Genomic DNA, 12,867 nt, shown 5'->3' on the forward strand with positions numbered 1-12,867 from the left:
TGATTGGCGGCGATTTCATTTGAACGGTACGGCGCAAAACGAGAAGCATTCGGACCATAGACTGATTCGGACCCAAGTACTGAAGGAATGAGTTATTTGCGGTCTACAATGACAGAGAAGAGACTGTCAAGTTTGGCTGTACTCAGCATTGAATCAAAACGCACTAAAGCTTTGGATCTTTGGAGGCGTTTTGCTGAACAAAATGGTAATCGCCGCATTCGGCTGTAATAGACATGATGCTCTGTTCACAGGATGAGCATACAAAACTGTTAAGATGATGACCTTACGTGTTTTTTCTTTGTGGGGGTCTTTCCCCCAAAAACTGTTCTAAGTCCTGAGAAAGTCAAATAAGACGGTGTGTAAAACTACACTGCCCAGTCAAAAAAAAGTGACCACTAGGCCAGTAGGTAAGGACTTTCCACTGGATAATAACTGAAGTATAAAATAATGCATGACTGAAGTGATGGAGACCATGTTTGAAGGCAAACAAAAAGAGGAAATAACAGGTCAAATAAAGCAAATCCCCCTCTCAGATTCCACAGCAACCAGAAGAACATACATACTGGCTGGTGATTTGATTAATTAGCTTTGTGATGGAATACAAAATGCACAGCGCATTTCCTTAGCTGTGGATGAGTCCACTGGCACCACTGACAATGCTCAGTTGCTGGTGTTTGTGAGTTTTTATGATGAGGCAAAGGGGGAGTTTGTTGAAGATGTGTTGGGCCTGACGAACCTCAGTGGACACACAAGGGGGCAAGACACTTATAAAGCAATGATGGGAATGCTGGATGAAAGAGGGTGCGGCTGCCTTTATTCATAACTGTGCAGCTCTGCGACTCTGAGGGATCAAGCACAGACGCAATAACAATGAAAACTGCTGCATACAGATTATTTTTGTTTTTGCAACCTCGTGTTAAGAATCTTGTTGCAATTTTTTTAAATGTTGAATGACCGTAATAATCGGACCTTTGTCTTATTAAAAACTTTTTTTTGGACCTTTAACATTTGTATTTGAGTACCCCTGGTGTATAGTAATCATAGATAACACGGCAGGGTCCGTTACAGTTTGTTTTTATCTGATTTCAAATAAGCAAAGTCTTGGCTTTCAGTACATTAAACTTGTTTCGGCAAATTCAGATGATAAATAGGCCTACAACTTTGAAGCTTGTAACGGAATAATTACAAGCGGAGAACGGAGTAATTTAACGTCACTGCAGGCATAACAACAGCCGGTGTTTCTCGTGAGTCTTTTCCCCGGGAAACAAACACAATACACACAAACGCAAAAATACACAAACACACACGTATATACACGCGGCGCGGAACACTGTACAAATCCCGTTTCAATCATTCCCCTCTACTCTAAAGTCGCATCTAAAACGCGATCTGATCTAGCTGTGTATATTTTGTTATTTTGAATTGTTATATATATTCAATCTCAGTAGCTACACGCATTTTTTAAGCTTGTAAAGGGAAGACCACAGCTCGCCTCTCACTGGCCACTCTGCTCTTCCGCAGCGCCGCTCCCCCTCCCTCCCGCTGAAATTATGAATGTAAGGCATAGTAATCATAGATAACACGGCAGGGTCCGTTACAGTTCGTTTTCATCTGATTTCAAATAAACAAAGTCTTGGCTTTCAGAATATTAAACTTGTTTCGGCAAATGCAGATGATAAATACAGGTTTGAAGTTTGTAATGGCATAATTACAAGCGGAGAACTGAGTAATTGAACGTCACTGCAGGCATAACAACAGCCGGTGTTTCCCGTGAGTGCAGTAATCCAAACGAAAATATCTTCCCTCCGTAGTATTTTGATCATTTGCTCCGCTAATAATCAATCAGATCGATGGATTCCAGAGAAGAGAAACACTTTAAAGGCCTTTTTCTCAAAACGATGACTCTGTAACAGTCATTATATAATGTGACATATTTTGCTTAATATTTGGAGTACAAAAACAATCCTGATATCATTAGAAAGCTAGGAATCAAAATGTGTCTTCGGATCAATGCGAACGATTTCGACGGAGCAGGTCACTTTGCATTAGGTAAAATAAAGCAGGCAGACATAACAGGAAGAATATGTACATTTTAACCCAATCAAATAGGACATTGTCACACCATTCAAATGTATCCATGTAAATTACAACCAATAAAAAAGCTTAGATTTGTTTATTTGTTACGTTGTTTACTTTATTTGTTACGTTTTTCTGTGTGTCAGCCGTTAACCTAGAGATATAAAGAATATATACACTTGCAAACATGTCAGAAGAACCAGCGCAGAAGAAAACTAAATACGGTCAATCTAAACTTAAATTTAGCAACTGGAAGGTCACATCCCTGACATCCACATCTCCGGAGGCTGGACCTTCTTCAAACAGCGAAGCCAGATGAACCCAAAAGCAGCAGCTCTAGTCTGCGGCCGCAGAAACTGTCAAAACCGCCGCCGACCCCACCGCCGCCGTTGTTGAACCGAAACAGGCTGGTTCCAACTGCATGGAGGTTTGCTGTCGGGACATTGAGGCGGTTAAAGCTGTACAGCTAACTATCAGAAAAAAGGAGACCGCTAGTAGATTATTTGGGCAAAGAGAAGGTACTTCAACGCAGAATGGTACAAAAACAGAGAGTGGTTAATTCTTTGCAAAACCACTAAACGATAGTGATAAATTGCGATGTTAACAACCTCATGATAACCTCATTTTTTTTTTTACTTAGGATCATACCTGTGTTTAGTCTAGAAAAAGGTGAATGTGTGCATTTTATTATAAAGTTGTGTATATTTACAGACTGTTGCAAACACTAAGAAGCTTATAAACATCAGGTTTAAAACTAAGAGCTTTACAAAAAAGTAACACAATTAAAGATGTTTGGAGTTTTATTTGAGTTATTCATTTACATTTTTTGTCAAAGAGATGCTGATTTGAAACCGTTGTAGCCGTTACGGCATTTCCTGTTTCTGCCGGAGAGAGGGGAGTTTGTCCCAAAGCTTGCCGCTGTATTTACTCCCACCATCTGACAGGAGGGAGCCTCATGTGTCACTCCACGGAGTTCACTCCGTCACGGAGGGGGAGTGTTTAGGGGTAGGGTGTAGGGCGTGGTTTGAGATTGGGCCATACACACGCACTTTTTTTGGCCCCCCCACTTCTAAAATGAATCCGGCGCGCCTGATTTCTCTCCTGTGTGGATTTTCATGTGTTCCTTTAAACTTCCACTATGTGAAAAAGCTTTCTTACAGACTGAGCAGCTGTGTGGTTTCTCTTTTGTGTGGATTCTCATGTGTGTCTTTAAATGTTCACTCCGTGAAAAAGCTTTCTTACAGACTGAGCAGCTGTGTAGTATCTCTCCTGTGTGGATTCTCATGTGTTCCTTTAAACCTTGACTCCGTGAAAAAGCTTTCTTACAGACTGAGCAGCTGTGTGGTTTCTCTCCTGTGTGGATTCTCATGTGTACCTTTACATGTCTACTCCGTGAAAAAACTTTCTTACAGACTGAGCAGCTGTGTGGTGTCTCTCCTGTGTGGATTCTCATGTGTACCTTTACATGTTTACTCAGTGAAAAAACTTTCTTACAGACTGAGCAGCTGTGTGGTATCTCTCCAGTGTGGAGTCTCATGTGTCTCTTTAAATTTCCACGATGTGAAAAAGCTTTCTTACAGACTGTACAGGTGAATGGTTTCTTTTCAGCACTACGTTGTGGATCACTGACAGATTCATGTCTATTTTTCAGTGAGTTTGAGCCTGAGGCAGGTTCTCTGGTCTCTGTCCAATCAGCACTGTCTTCAGTGTCAGGTTCAGAAGAGTCTCCAGTGTGGTCCTCAGTATTTGGTTGTAAACTGTTCTCTGGATCTGAGTTCCTGGCTGGTTCTGGTCCTCGACAGTCATCTCCATCAGCTTCTGTTTCCATGTGTTCAGTTTCTCTTTGATGAGGCTGAGAGGACTGAGGTTTCTCTTTATCATCTTCACTCTTCACAGGGTCAGGAGTGAAAGTGGACTTGGTGATATCAGCCTCCTCCAGCTCCTGAAGCTGCTCTCCCTCCTGTTCCTGCTTAATGTGTGGGGGGGGCTCTGGGTCCTCCTGGTCCAGACTGAAGCTCCACTCCTGCTGGTCAGGGAGAGGCTCTTCTTTAACCACCACCAGCTGCTGGACGTCTGCAGGAAACAGGAAACACAGTCAGAACAAACTGTTAAGTGTTAGCATTTAAAAATCTCATCACCATTACAATGGGGGACATTTTGCAGCCCTAATTAATGCCTTTGTTTTTATATTTTCACATTATCTTTCTTAGTCCCACCTATTGTGTATTTGTGTTGGCTCAAGTCACCTCATGTAGCCCAGCCCCTTTCCACTTCCAGTTAAAAATGTAAAAAGGTTTTTTCTTCTGGCGTAGCACTAGCCGCAATGTGAACAATGAATTCTATTTTGGATCGTTCACAGATACACTACGCCTACAGTATAGAATGAAAATGCTCTGTTACAAATTAAAATACTGCATTCAAACCTTATCTAAGTAAAAGTATGCAAGTATTAACAGAACATTTGACGGCACCTTCCTATGTAACAGTAATGATGGTGCAGTAAAACGTTCCCTGTCAGTGTTTAATTTGTGTTGTTTCTTGATTATTTTGTATATTGCATTTTACTGCTGTACATGTTCAAAGTTGCGCTTGTATAAATGATTATAGATGAGGGAACCTGCTAAATGTTCAAAAATGTGTTTTTTATATACAGTACCAGTCAAAAGTTTGGACACCTTCTCATTCAATGTTTTTTGTTTATTTTAATTTGTTTCTACTTTGTAGATTAACACTGAAGACATCAAAACTATGAAAGAACACATATGGAATTATCTAGTTAACAAAAAAGTGTTAAAAAATCAAGAATATGATTTTTATTTTAGATTCTACAAAGTAGCCCCCTTTTGCCTTGATGACAGCTTTGCACACTCTTGGCTTCTCTCAGTCAGCTTCATGAGGTCGTCACCTGGAATGGTTTTCTATTAACAGGTCTTCCTTGTCAAGAGTCAATGTGTGGAATGACTTGCCTTCTGAATGTGTTTGAGACCATCAGTTGTGTTGTGCAGAGGTAGAGTTAGTGCACAGTGGAAAGCCCTATTTGACTGCTGTTGTAATCCATATTATAGCAAGAACCACTCAACTCAGTAAAGAGAAGCAACCGTCCATCATCACTTTAAGAAATGAAGGCCAGTCAATCCGGAAAATGTCAAGAACTTTGAATGTATCCTCAAGTGCAGTCGCAAAAACCATGGAACGCTATGATGAGACTGGCTCTCATGAGGACCCCCCCAGGAACTTAGTTTCCCTCACGGGGGCCGCCGCGCCTCATAATGGGTGTCCAATTAACATCGTAAGAAAACGGCCTTGCCGATCTCAACGAGACATTATGGGAAAATATGGAATTGTGGAGAGATGACTCTTACTCTGGGATAAATGCCATCGTTTTTACTAAATGCATTTTTCACACACACATCACTCTAGAACGGTGGGTTACAATACGTAACCCACCGTTCTTGCAACAGGGCCTCTTTTTGACTTCCTGTTGAAATCCTCCCAGGATGATAGATTTGACTCTCTATTGCCCCTGAATGGAGGAGGGATGCTGCAAAGCTGGAGTGAGTAACCCAGTCTCAGTGTCCTGCCCCTCTACTCTGTCAGTACACAGCTTTTGTGGGGCTTCCATTCCCCACAAAACTGTGTTCAGGGGACATGCCAGCAGCTGTGGAGCCAAAGCTAAGAAGCTGTACTATTCTCTGGTGGCTTACTCCGCTGCCAAACCTTCCATAAAAAGGGAGTTTTGGCATGGGGGCTGACACAGAAAAGGGCCGATTTTCTACTGAGGTCCTTGAACGCACCGCAGCACGCTCCCGTGGGGCCGCGGCTCTGTCCAAATGCCGTCTCTTTGAAACGGACATTATGGTGAAAAGTGGAAATGTGGAGAGAGATGACTCTTCTGGGATAAATGCAATCGTTTTCACTGAATGCATTTCTCACACACACATCACTCTCTTGAAATCGCACAGTGTTTTGACAGCACTTCGGTTTATTCCACTCACGTGCACGTGCCCACCTGCTGGCTCCTATACCGGAGTTTACAGAGGGGGCGGGGAGTGTGTGACAGCGTTATTTCCTCTGGGGATGAGCAAGAAGTAGCCACGCTGCGACTACTCCTCACCCATGTGACCAAGGAGATCGATCCAAAGAGCCCTTCCGTAAACACGGGGGCTCCCGATCCGGGAGATCAACACGGTCCTTTTGGAAAGTGCGGCGTCATCCCTCACCGGGATATCACACGGCAGACAACGGCGGCGGCCACGATCACGCTACAAATAATCGCTCTGACCTGGTGAGGTGGGGGCATCTCCAGCAATGAGCGAGATGCCCAACACACCCGTGTTTATTTGCAGTCGCCCTGTCACGCGGTAGCCTGGCAGAGCTCTTTTCAGCTCCCTGCCCAGCCTGCTGCCCGCTGGGAGCAGCTGCGCTCCGCCGCCATGGTCATCACCGGGCGGTGGACCTCCATGGACCGGACCCGGAAGTGCCCGACAACGACAAACGGAGCCATCCGCCCCGCTGGAATGGCGAACGTGAATGGCACTGCCTCGGACGTATCCTGGTCACCCAAACACTCTAAGCAGAGGTGGTGGAGATCGGCGCCCGCGATCAAACCAGGGCAGGTGGGGCATGGCCGAGCTTCCAGTAATGGTGAGTCGATTTTTTCTAATTTTCTAATCTTCGTCCGTTTAACTCTTCGGTTGTCAGCTCGTCTGAAGAGAAAAAGGATAGTGGGCGGCGGGTGTAGCCGCCTTTATATACTGTGGGCCTGCGCGTGCATTCAGGTAGGCTCGCCCCGATTGGCCGGCTACGTTTACGTAAACTCAGTAGGTGAAAGCACGCACAGCATGATAGAGAGTAGTACCCATAGAGTCCAATAGAGGGCGGAGCCTGTGTGAAATATAACAAGCATTGTGATCCATGTTTATTCATACTTTAGACCGGCCGCTCTCCCCCATGTTACGTCACACGCGGGAGGTCACATGCGGAGGCTTTTTGATGCGGAAGTAAAAATGTCTTTCTAAAACAATGCCAGATTTCACTGTAGTGTATATTTATGTATATTTTTTTTAAATCTAGTGTATTCATCATTTTCCTACACATGTATTCACTGGTGTCTCTAACCTGCAACTTGCTCTTTAATTAAAGTACCCATTTGAACCTTCTCAGAGACTCCATTTGTCTCTTTATTTTAAGTTTCTCTCCTGGGAGCGAGAGGAGCATCACAGTTTTCTTCAATACCGCTATTTTATTGTCATTTTCGGACACCTTAAAATACTGCCAGACTGGTGAAGCCATTTTGGCGAGGTTGTTTTGCCGCGCACAGAGAAAAGTGTCATGTATTTTACGTCATCATTTTACACGGGCCCGGCGCCACGAGGGGGCAAAAGGGGGTATTGCCCCCTCACTTTGAGCATCATTCATTCATCAAAAAGTACAATACATGTCACAATTATTAAATAACTTTAAATCATTATTTCCCCCCAACACACGTGACTATGTTTAGATCAGATATGTGGGCAGGCAGTCAAGCAACGTGTAAAAAAAGCCTCAACCCCAAGTGAGCTTGTAGTCTTAATGTTAGCGTGTGTGCTAGCTGTAAACACAGTCGGATGGGTGACCAAAACGTCCCCGTTTTCCGGACAGAGTCCCCGTTTTCGGTGGCTGGTACCCGGTTGAAACTCCCGAACATTTTCCCGTTTTTGAACGTGTGTTAAAAAAAATAGAGCAAGGTGAAATCAAATGTTACATGTCAGTAAAAACAGAGTAACAGTGTTCTGCCTGTTTGTAGCGTTAGCCTATTTCTTCTTCTACTACTTCTTCTTCTTCTTTTGTCTTTAGATGGTGAATCGCTTCCACTTGGAGCATATATCGCCACTTACTGTTGATTTATTAAATGTTTATATTAAATCCTTGTCCTCTGACCAGTGTTTTTGAGGAACTTGAAGATCAGCTTGTTTACTTCATTTCTTGATTTACTTTCGTATGCTTTGACTTGAAATCCATGTTGTTTGACATCAACAAAAAATAAGACGGACAACTACAGATAGCACCACACGTGATGGTTACTTGTTATTATTTAGGGCTGCCTGTATGGATCATACTGCCCCAAAGCGAGCCCTTTTACTAGAATAATAATATGTTATGTATTATATCAACCGTATTGGTACAATGAGCGACATCTAGTGACGGATTTTGGAACATTGATTTGATTTTTCTCATTGCAGTTAGACTCTAGAGACAAACCAAGGGACTATCTGTTTAATCTGTGTCCGTCCAGTTGGTGTAGTATTTTATCCAATATTACATTTGGTTTATATATTAGTCACTTTCTTATGAGATGCCAGGTTTTAAGCCTTGTTTTGAACATTCAATCCTGAAAATAAAAAATCTACCAGATTAATGTTTTTTTAATCCTGACCTGACTAGAGTGGATCGTAAGTAAGTAAATCTGTATAAGACGACGAGTTAAGGGACAGAGGAGAAAAGGTTATGGTATAATTACAGAGCCTGTCCATTTTTAAATTGAGGAAATCAATGTTAGTCTGTTAACCAAAGTGCAGGCATCTATCTATCAAATATCTACTATTAAAGATCAGAGGAAAAGAACAGAATGAGAGGGGTAAATCCAGAATAAAAATAAAGAAGCAAAGAGATTGTAGAGCAGTGAGAAGGAAAAAAACTTGGTGTGTTAATTCATTACATTGCCAGTATTTTTCGTTGTTGTGAAAAAAAATCGCCCCCTCTGATTTTTTAACAGCCCCCTCAGTCATTTCATCCGGGAGCCGGGCCTGATTTTACGTCATGCGATCGCATTTTTAGAGAGCCCGATCGATCGGTAGAGAGTGAGTATCGGCCGATATCGATCGCTGGCTGATCGAAGCATACATAATATTTATTCATTGATTTCTTTATGAATTATTCTCCCGCAATTTGAAATAATCCAAAGTATTTTATTTTTTTTGCTTTTACACATTTAAAAAGAAATGGTGAATAAAGAAGCACATTAAAACTAAAGTATCAATGTATGTCACATTTAACCAACTAGTGCCCACATGCATGGGTCATATTTAAATCAGTACATTAAATGGCATATTATTCAATGTATGTATTTTTATAAATATATTTATTTTGGTAGGTTTGCTCATCCGTAATATATTTTAATTATTATAATAAAGTACATGTGTCTAATAATACTTACATACTTTTACTTAAATAAGATATGAATGCAGTACTTTAACTTGTGATGGAGTATTTTCACAGTGTGGTGTACTTTTACTTCAGGATGTACTACCTGCAGCAAGTGCTGCTAAAGGGTCTAAAGTGTTATTAATGTGATAATAAAGTGCTACTGAAGAGTGTAAAGTGTTAATTAAGGGTAAAGGGAACAGACCTGCTCTGTGGATCCGAAGCTGAGGCTGTAAAACAGCGTCCAGTAGTTTCTGGAGTCTCTTGTTCTCCTCTTTGGAAAGAAACAGCTTCTCCTCGAGCTCTGCTATCGTTTGTTCAAACAGAGCAAATATCTCTTCAGTAGCAGCAGTGACTCGCTGCGTCTTCAACGACAGCAGCTTTTGGACTTTACTCATGTTTCCTAGATCACCTTTTCCTGCAGACTCCTTTAAACACACTGTTTCTCTCTCCGTCAAACTCTCAATCTGACTAGTGTTGCTAACGTGTATCCATCTAGCATGCTAAGCTAGCTCCTATAGTCCGAGGTAAACGCTCCAGAAAAAAGAGCACACAGTCCATTCAGAGGTTTATCCAGACACACAGATGATGGATCAGTAGTGCTGGAGCTCACACACACTTTCTCAGGAACACACAGAGAGAGAGAACCGTAGCAATGAGACGCCACATGGATCCAGGTTATTCGGTTATGGCTAGAAAGGATCCGTGTTGCGTAAATATGACGTCACGTTCTCGTTGTAACTCTCGTTGTAACTCTCGTTGGAGCGGCTCGGAAACTCATCTACAGCAGTGACATGCAACATACACATTAATGCAGCAGCAATATTAATAGAAAAACATCAGACATAATAGTGAAACACCGAAAGGGAACATTTTATTGCACCAGGAGCTATCTTGGGACTTTTACTGTGACAACGTTGACTTGCCTATGAATAAAAAATAAACCATAGTGTTGCACGTGACTTGCAAACTCTCGCGAGTTTTACACAAGACGGATCCTTTCTAGCCATAACCAGCGCCATATAGACTTGGGTTGCGTTCCAATAGTCCATTTAGCTTAGGAACCTTCCTAACCGAGTGAAATGACCCGGAAGTACGTCAGTGGCAGCCATGTTAAGTGCCGTTCCAATTCTCCAAATGAAAGGAAAGGAGGTTTCAAACTTCCTTTATAACCTCCTTTAGCTTAGGAACCACTGGACCTCCCTAACCGAAAGGAGAGGAGAAAATGCTGCCCCACAATGCCTTGCAGCCGCAGCATTTGCGTCACACAACAGTCGGCCGTTCACGGAAACAAACGATTATGACGGAGAAATTATATCATGAAACTTACGGTGCTTATTAAGCATTTTAAAACGTATGTGGTAAGTTGCCAAAATGCTTTGGTTTGAACGCTCATCAGTATTATAATCAAAAAGAGAAATATGAACGTTAGTTTTTACTGAAATGATCAAATAAAGTCAACATTTCACTGAGCTGTGTGGGGTTTGTTCAACTTTTAAAAGATGTTTGAATGGTGATATACACAGTGATAGGTGTTAAGGACTAACGTTGATCTGATCTATATGAATGCACCTGCCCATTGCCTGGTCAAGTTAGATGCTGCGTATCACAGCGCACTGAGATGTGTGACAAACTGTAAAGCATTAACCCATCACTGTACCCTGTATGCAAGGGCTGGTTTGCCTTCGCTAACTGTACGGAGGCTCAGTCACTGGTACATTTTTATATACAAAGCCATGTTAGGGAAACTTCCATCTTATATCTGCTCCCTGATCTCACTGCGAATTGTAAGTGGCTACTGCCTGAGATCGCATGCTGTGGTTTTATTAAATGTGCCAACTGCTAGAGCTGTCTTAGGGAAGATGGCATTTAGATGCGCAGCTCCTCTGTCTTGGAATAGTCTGCAATTGAAATGGAAACTGAGCAATCTGGTTTCACTAAATGTTTTTAAAGCTCGGTTGGATGCTACTCAATCGGAAGCTGTTGGTACCTGTTTATGTGGATAGTTATGTAAATGATGCTGTATGAAGTCCTTTTGTTGTTCTGTTTATGTTTTTTATGTTTCATGTGGAACCTACTTGAGCAGGTCTCCCTTGATAAGAGATCAATGATCTCAATGGGATACACCTGGATAAATAAAGGTTTGAAATGAAATGAAATACTGGATAATATTTTAACTCAAAACCACGTGTTTATCATGCATTAAAATGTAGAATAAAGTACTTTATAAGGTGCAGTTCAATGTGTGCAAAGTACTGAAGGTTTAAGTATTGATTGTTTTTAGTAAAATGCAGTTCTTTTACTGCAGTTTAGTATTTTTCAGTATTTTAACTGCAGAGTAGAATCTGAAATGTTTCCCTCTGCTTTGTTTCTCAGATGAACTTCAGAGTAACGTGTGAGTGAAATTAATCAGATCATGTGACGGAGGACAGTTTACACCTCCCTCTGCAGGCTTTCGCTCTGGGTGGGGTGGTGGGGGGGGGGGGGGGGGGGGGACATCGGAGCTGTAAACATCCATCTGTTATTTTATGATGCAGCTGCAAGACATTCATCTTTAAAAAACATAAATACAAAGTTTCATGATTTAACTGAAGCTGATTTCCTCCTCCTGTTCAAACAGCAGGAGGAGGAACATGACTTCTTTAGGTGGTAGCTGGTCTCCATTGTGTGCGTCACTCTTTAGTGTCCCCTGGTCTCCCAGCTGTGTGCGTCACTCTTTAGTGTCCCCTGGTTTCTCAGCTGTGTGCGTCACTCTTTAGTGTCCCCTGGTCTCCCAGCTGTGTGCGTCACTCTTTACTGTCCCCTGGTCTCCCAGCTGTGTGCGTCACTCCTTAGTGTCCCCTGTTCTCTCAGCTGTCTGCGTCACTCTTTAGTGTCCCCTGTTCTCCTAGCTGTGTGCGTCACTCTTTAGTGTCCCCTGTTCTCCCAGCTGTGTGCGTCACTCTTTAGTGTCCCCTGGTCTCCCAGCTGTGTGCGTCACTCTTTAGTGTCCCCTGGTCTCCCAGCTGTGTGCGTCACTCTTTAGTGTCCCCTGGTCTCTCAGCTGTGTGCGTCACTCTTTAGTGTCCCCTGGTCTCCCAGCTGTGTGCGTCACACTTTAGTGTCCCCTGGTCTTTCAGCTGTGTGCGTCACTCTTTAGTGTCCCCTGGTCTCCCAGCTGTGTGCATCACTCTTTAGTGTCCCCTGGTCTCCCAGCTGTGTGCATCACTCTTTAGTGTCCCCTGGTCTCTCAGCTGTGTGCGTCACTCTTTAGTGTCCCCTGGTCTCCCAGCTGTGTGTGTCACTCTTTAGTGTCCCCTGGTCGCTCAGCTGTGTGCGTCACTCTTTAGTGTCCCCTGTTCTCCCAGCTGTGTGCGTCACTCTTTAGTGTCCCCTGGTCTCCCAGCTGTGTGCGTCACTCTTTAGTGTCCCCTGGTCTCTCAGCTGTGTGCGTCACTCTTTAGTGTCCCCTGGTCTCCCAGCTGTGTGCGTCACTCTTTACTGTCCCCTGGTCTCCCAGCTGTGTGCGTCACTCTTTAGTGTCCCCTGTTCTCTCAGCTGTGTGCGTCACTCTTTAGTGTCCCCTGTTCTCCCAGCTGTGTGCGTCACTCTTTAGTGTCCCCTGTTCTC

The 12,867-nt window shown here is 43.0% G+C and overlaps 1 protein-coding gene across 1 annotated transcript; it reads right to left on the bottom strand.

The window, feature by feature from the left end:
* Nucleotides 1-2,284: 2,284 nt before the first annotated feature.
* Nucleotides 2,285-9,964, bottom strand: LOC307045516 (uncharacterized protein). Its single transcript, XM_079691210.1, has 3 exons — nt 9,878-9,964; nt 9,464-9,773; nt 2,285-4,149 (listed from the first exon to the last, which is right to left on the bottom strand). The coding sequence occupies exons 2-3, from the start codon at nt 9,654-9,656 to the stop codon at nt 3,146-3,148; spliced, it is 1,197 nt and encodes a 398-aa protein (XP_079547336.1). The 5' UTR covers nt 9,657-9,773; nt 9,878-9,964; the 3' UTR covers nt 2,285-3,145.
* Nucleotides 9,965-12,867: the final 2,903 nt, after the last annotated feature.

This window comes from Notothenia rossii (genome assembly GCF_949606895.1).
Source record: "Notothenia rossii genome assembly, chromosome: 7".
Lineage (NCBI taxonomy): Eukaryota > Metazoa > Chordata > Actinopteri > Perciformes > Nototheniidae > Notothenia > Notothenia rossii.

Excerpts from the sequence above, each read along its gene's own strand:
- LOC307045516 (XM_079691210.1), bottom strand. The coding sequence starts at position 9,656 with ATGAGTAAAGTCCAAAAGCTGCTGTCGTTGAAGACGCAGCGAGTCACT. Across the intron at positions 4,150-9,463 it reads GCTTCGGATCCACAGAGCAG|ACGTCCAGCAGCTGGTGGTG; the intron begins GTCTGTTCCCTT and ends TGTTTCCTGCAG.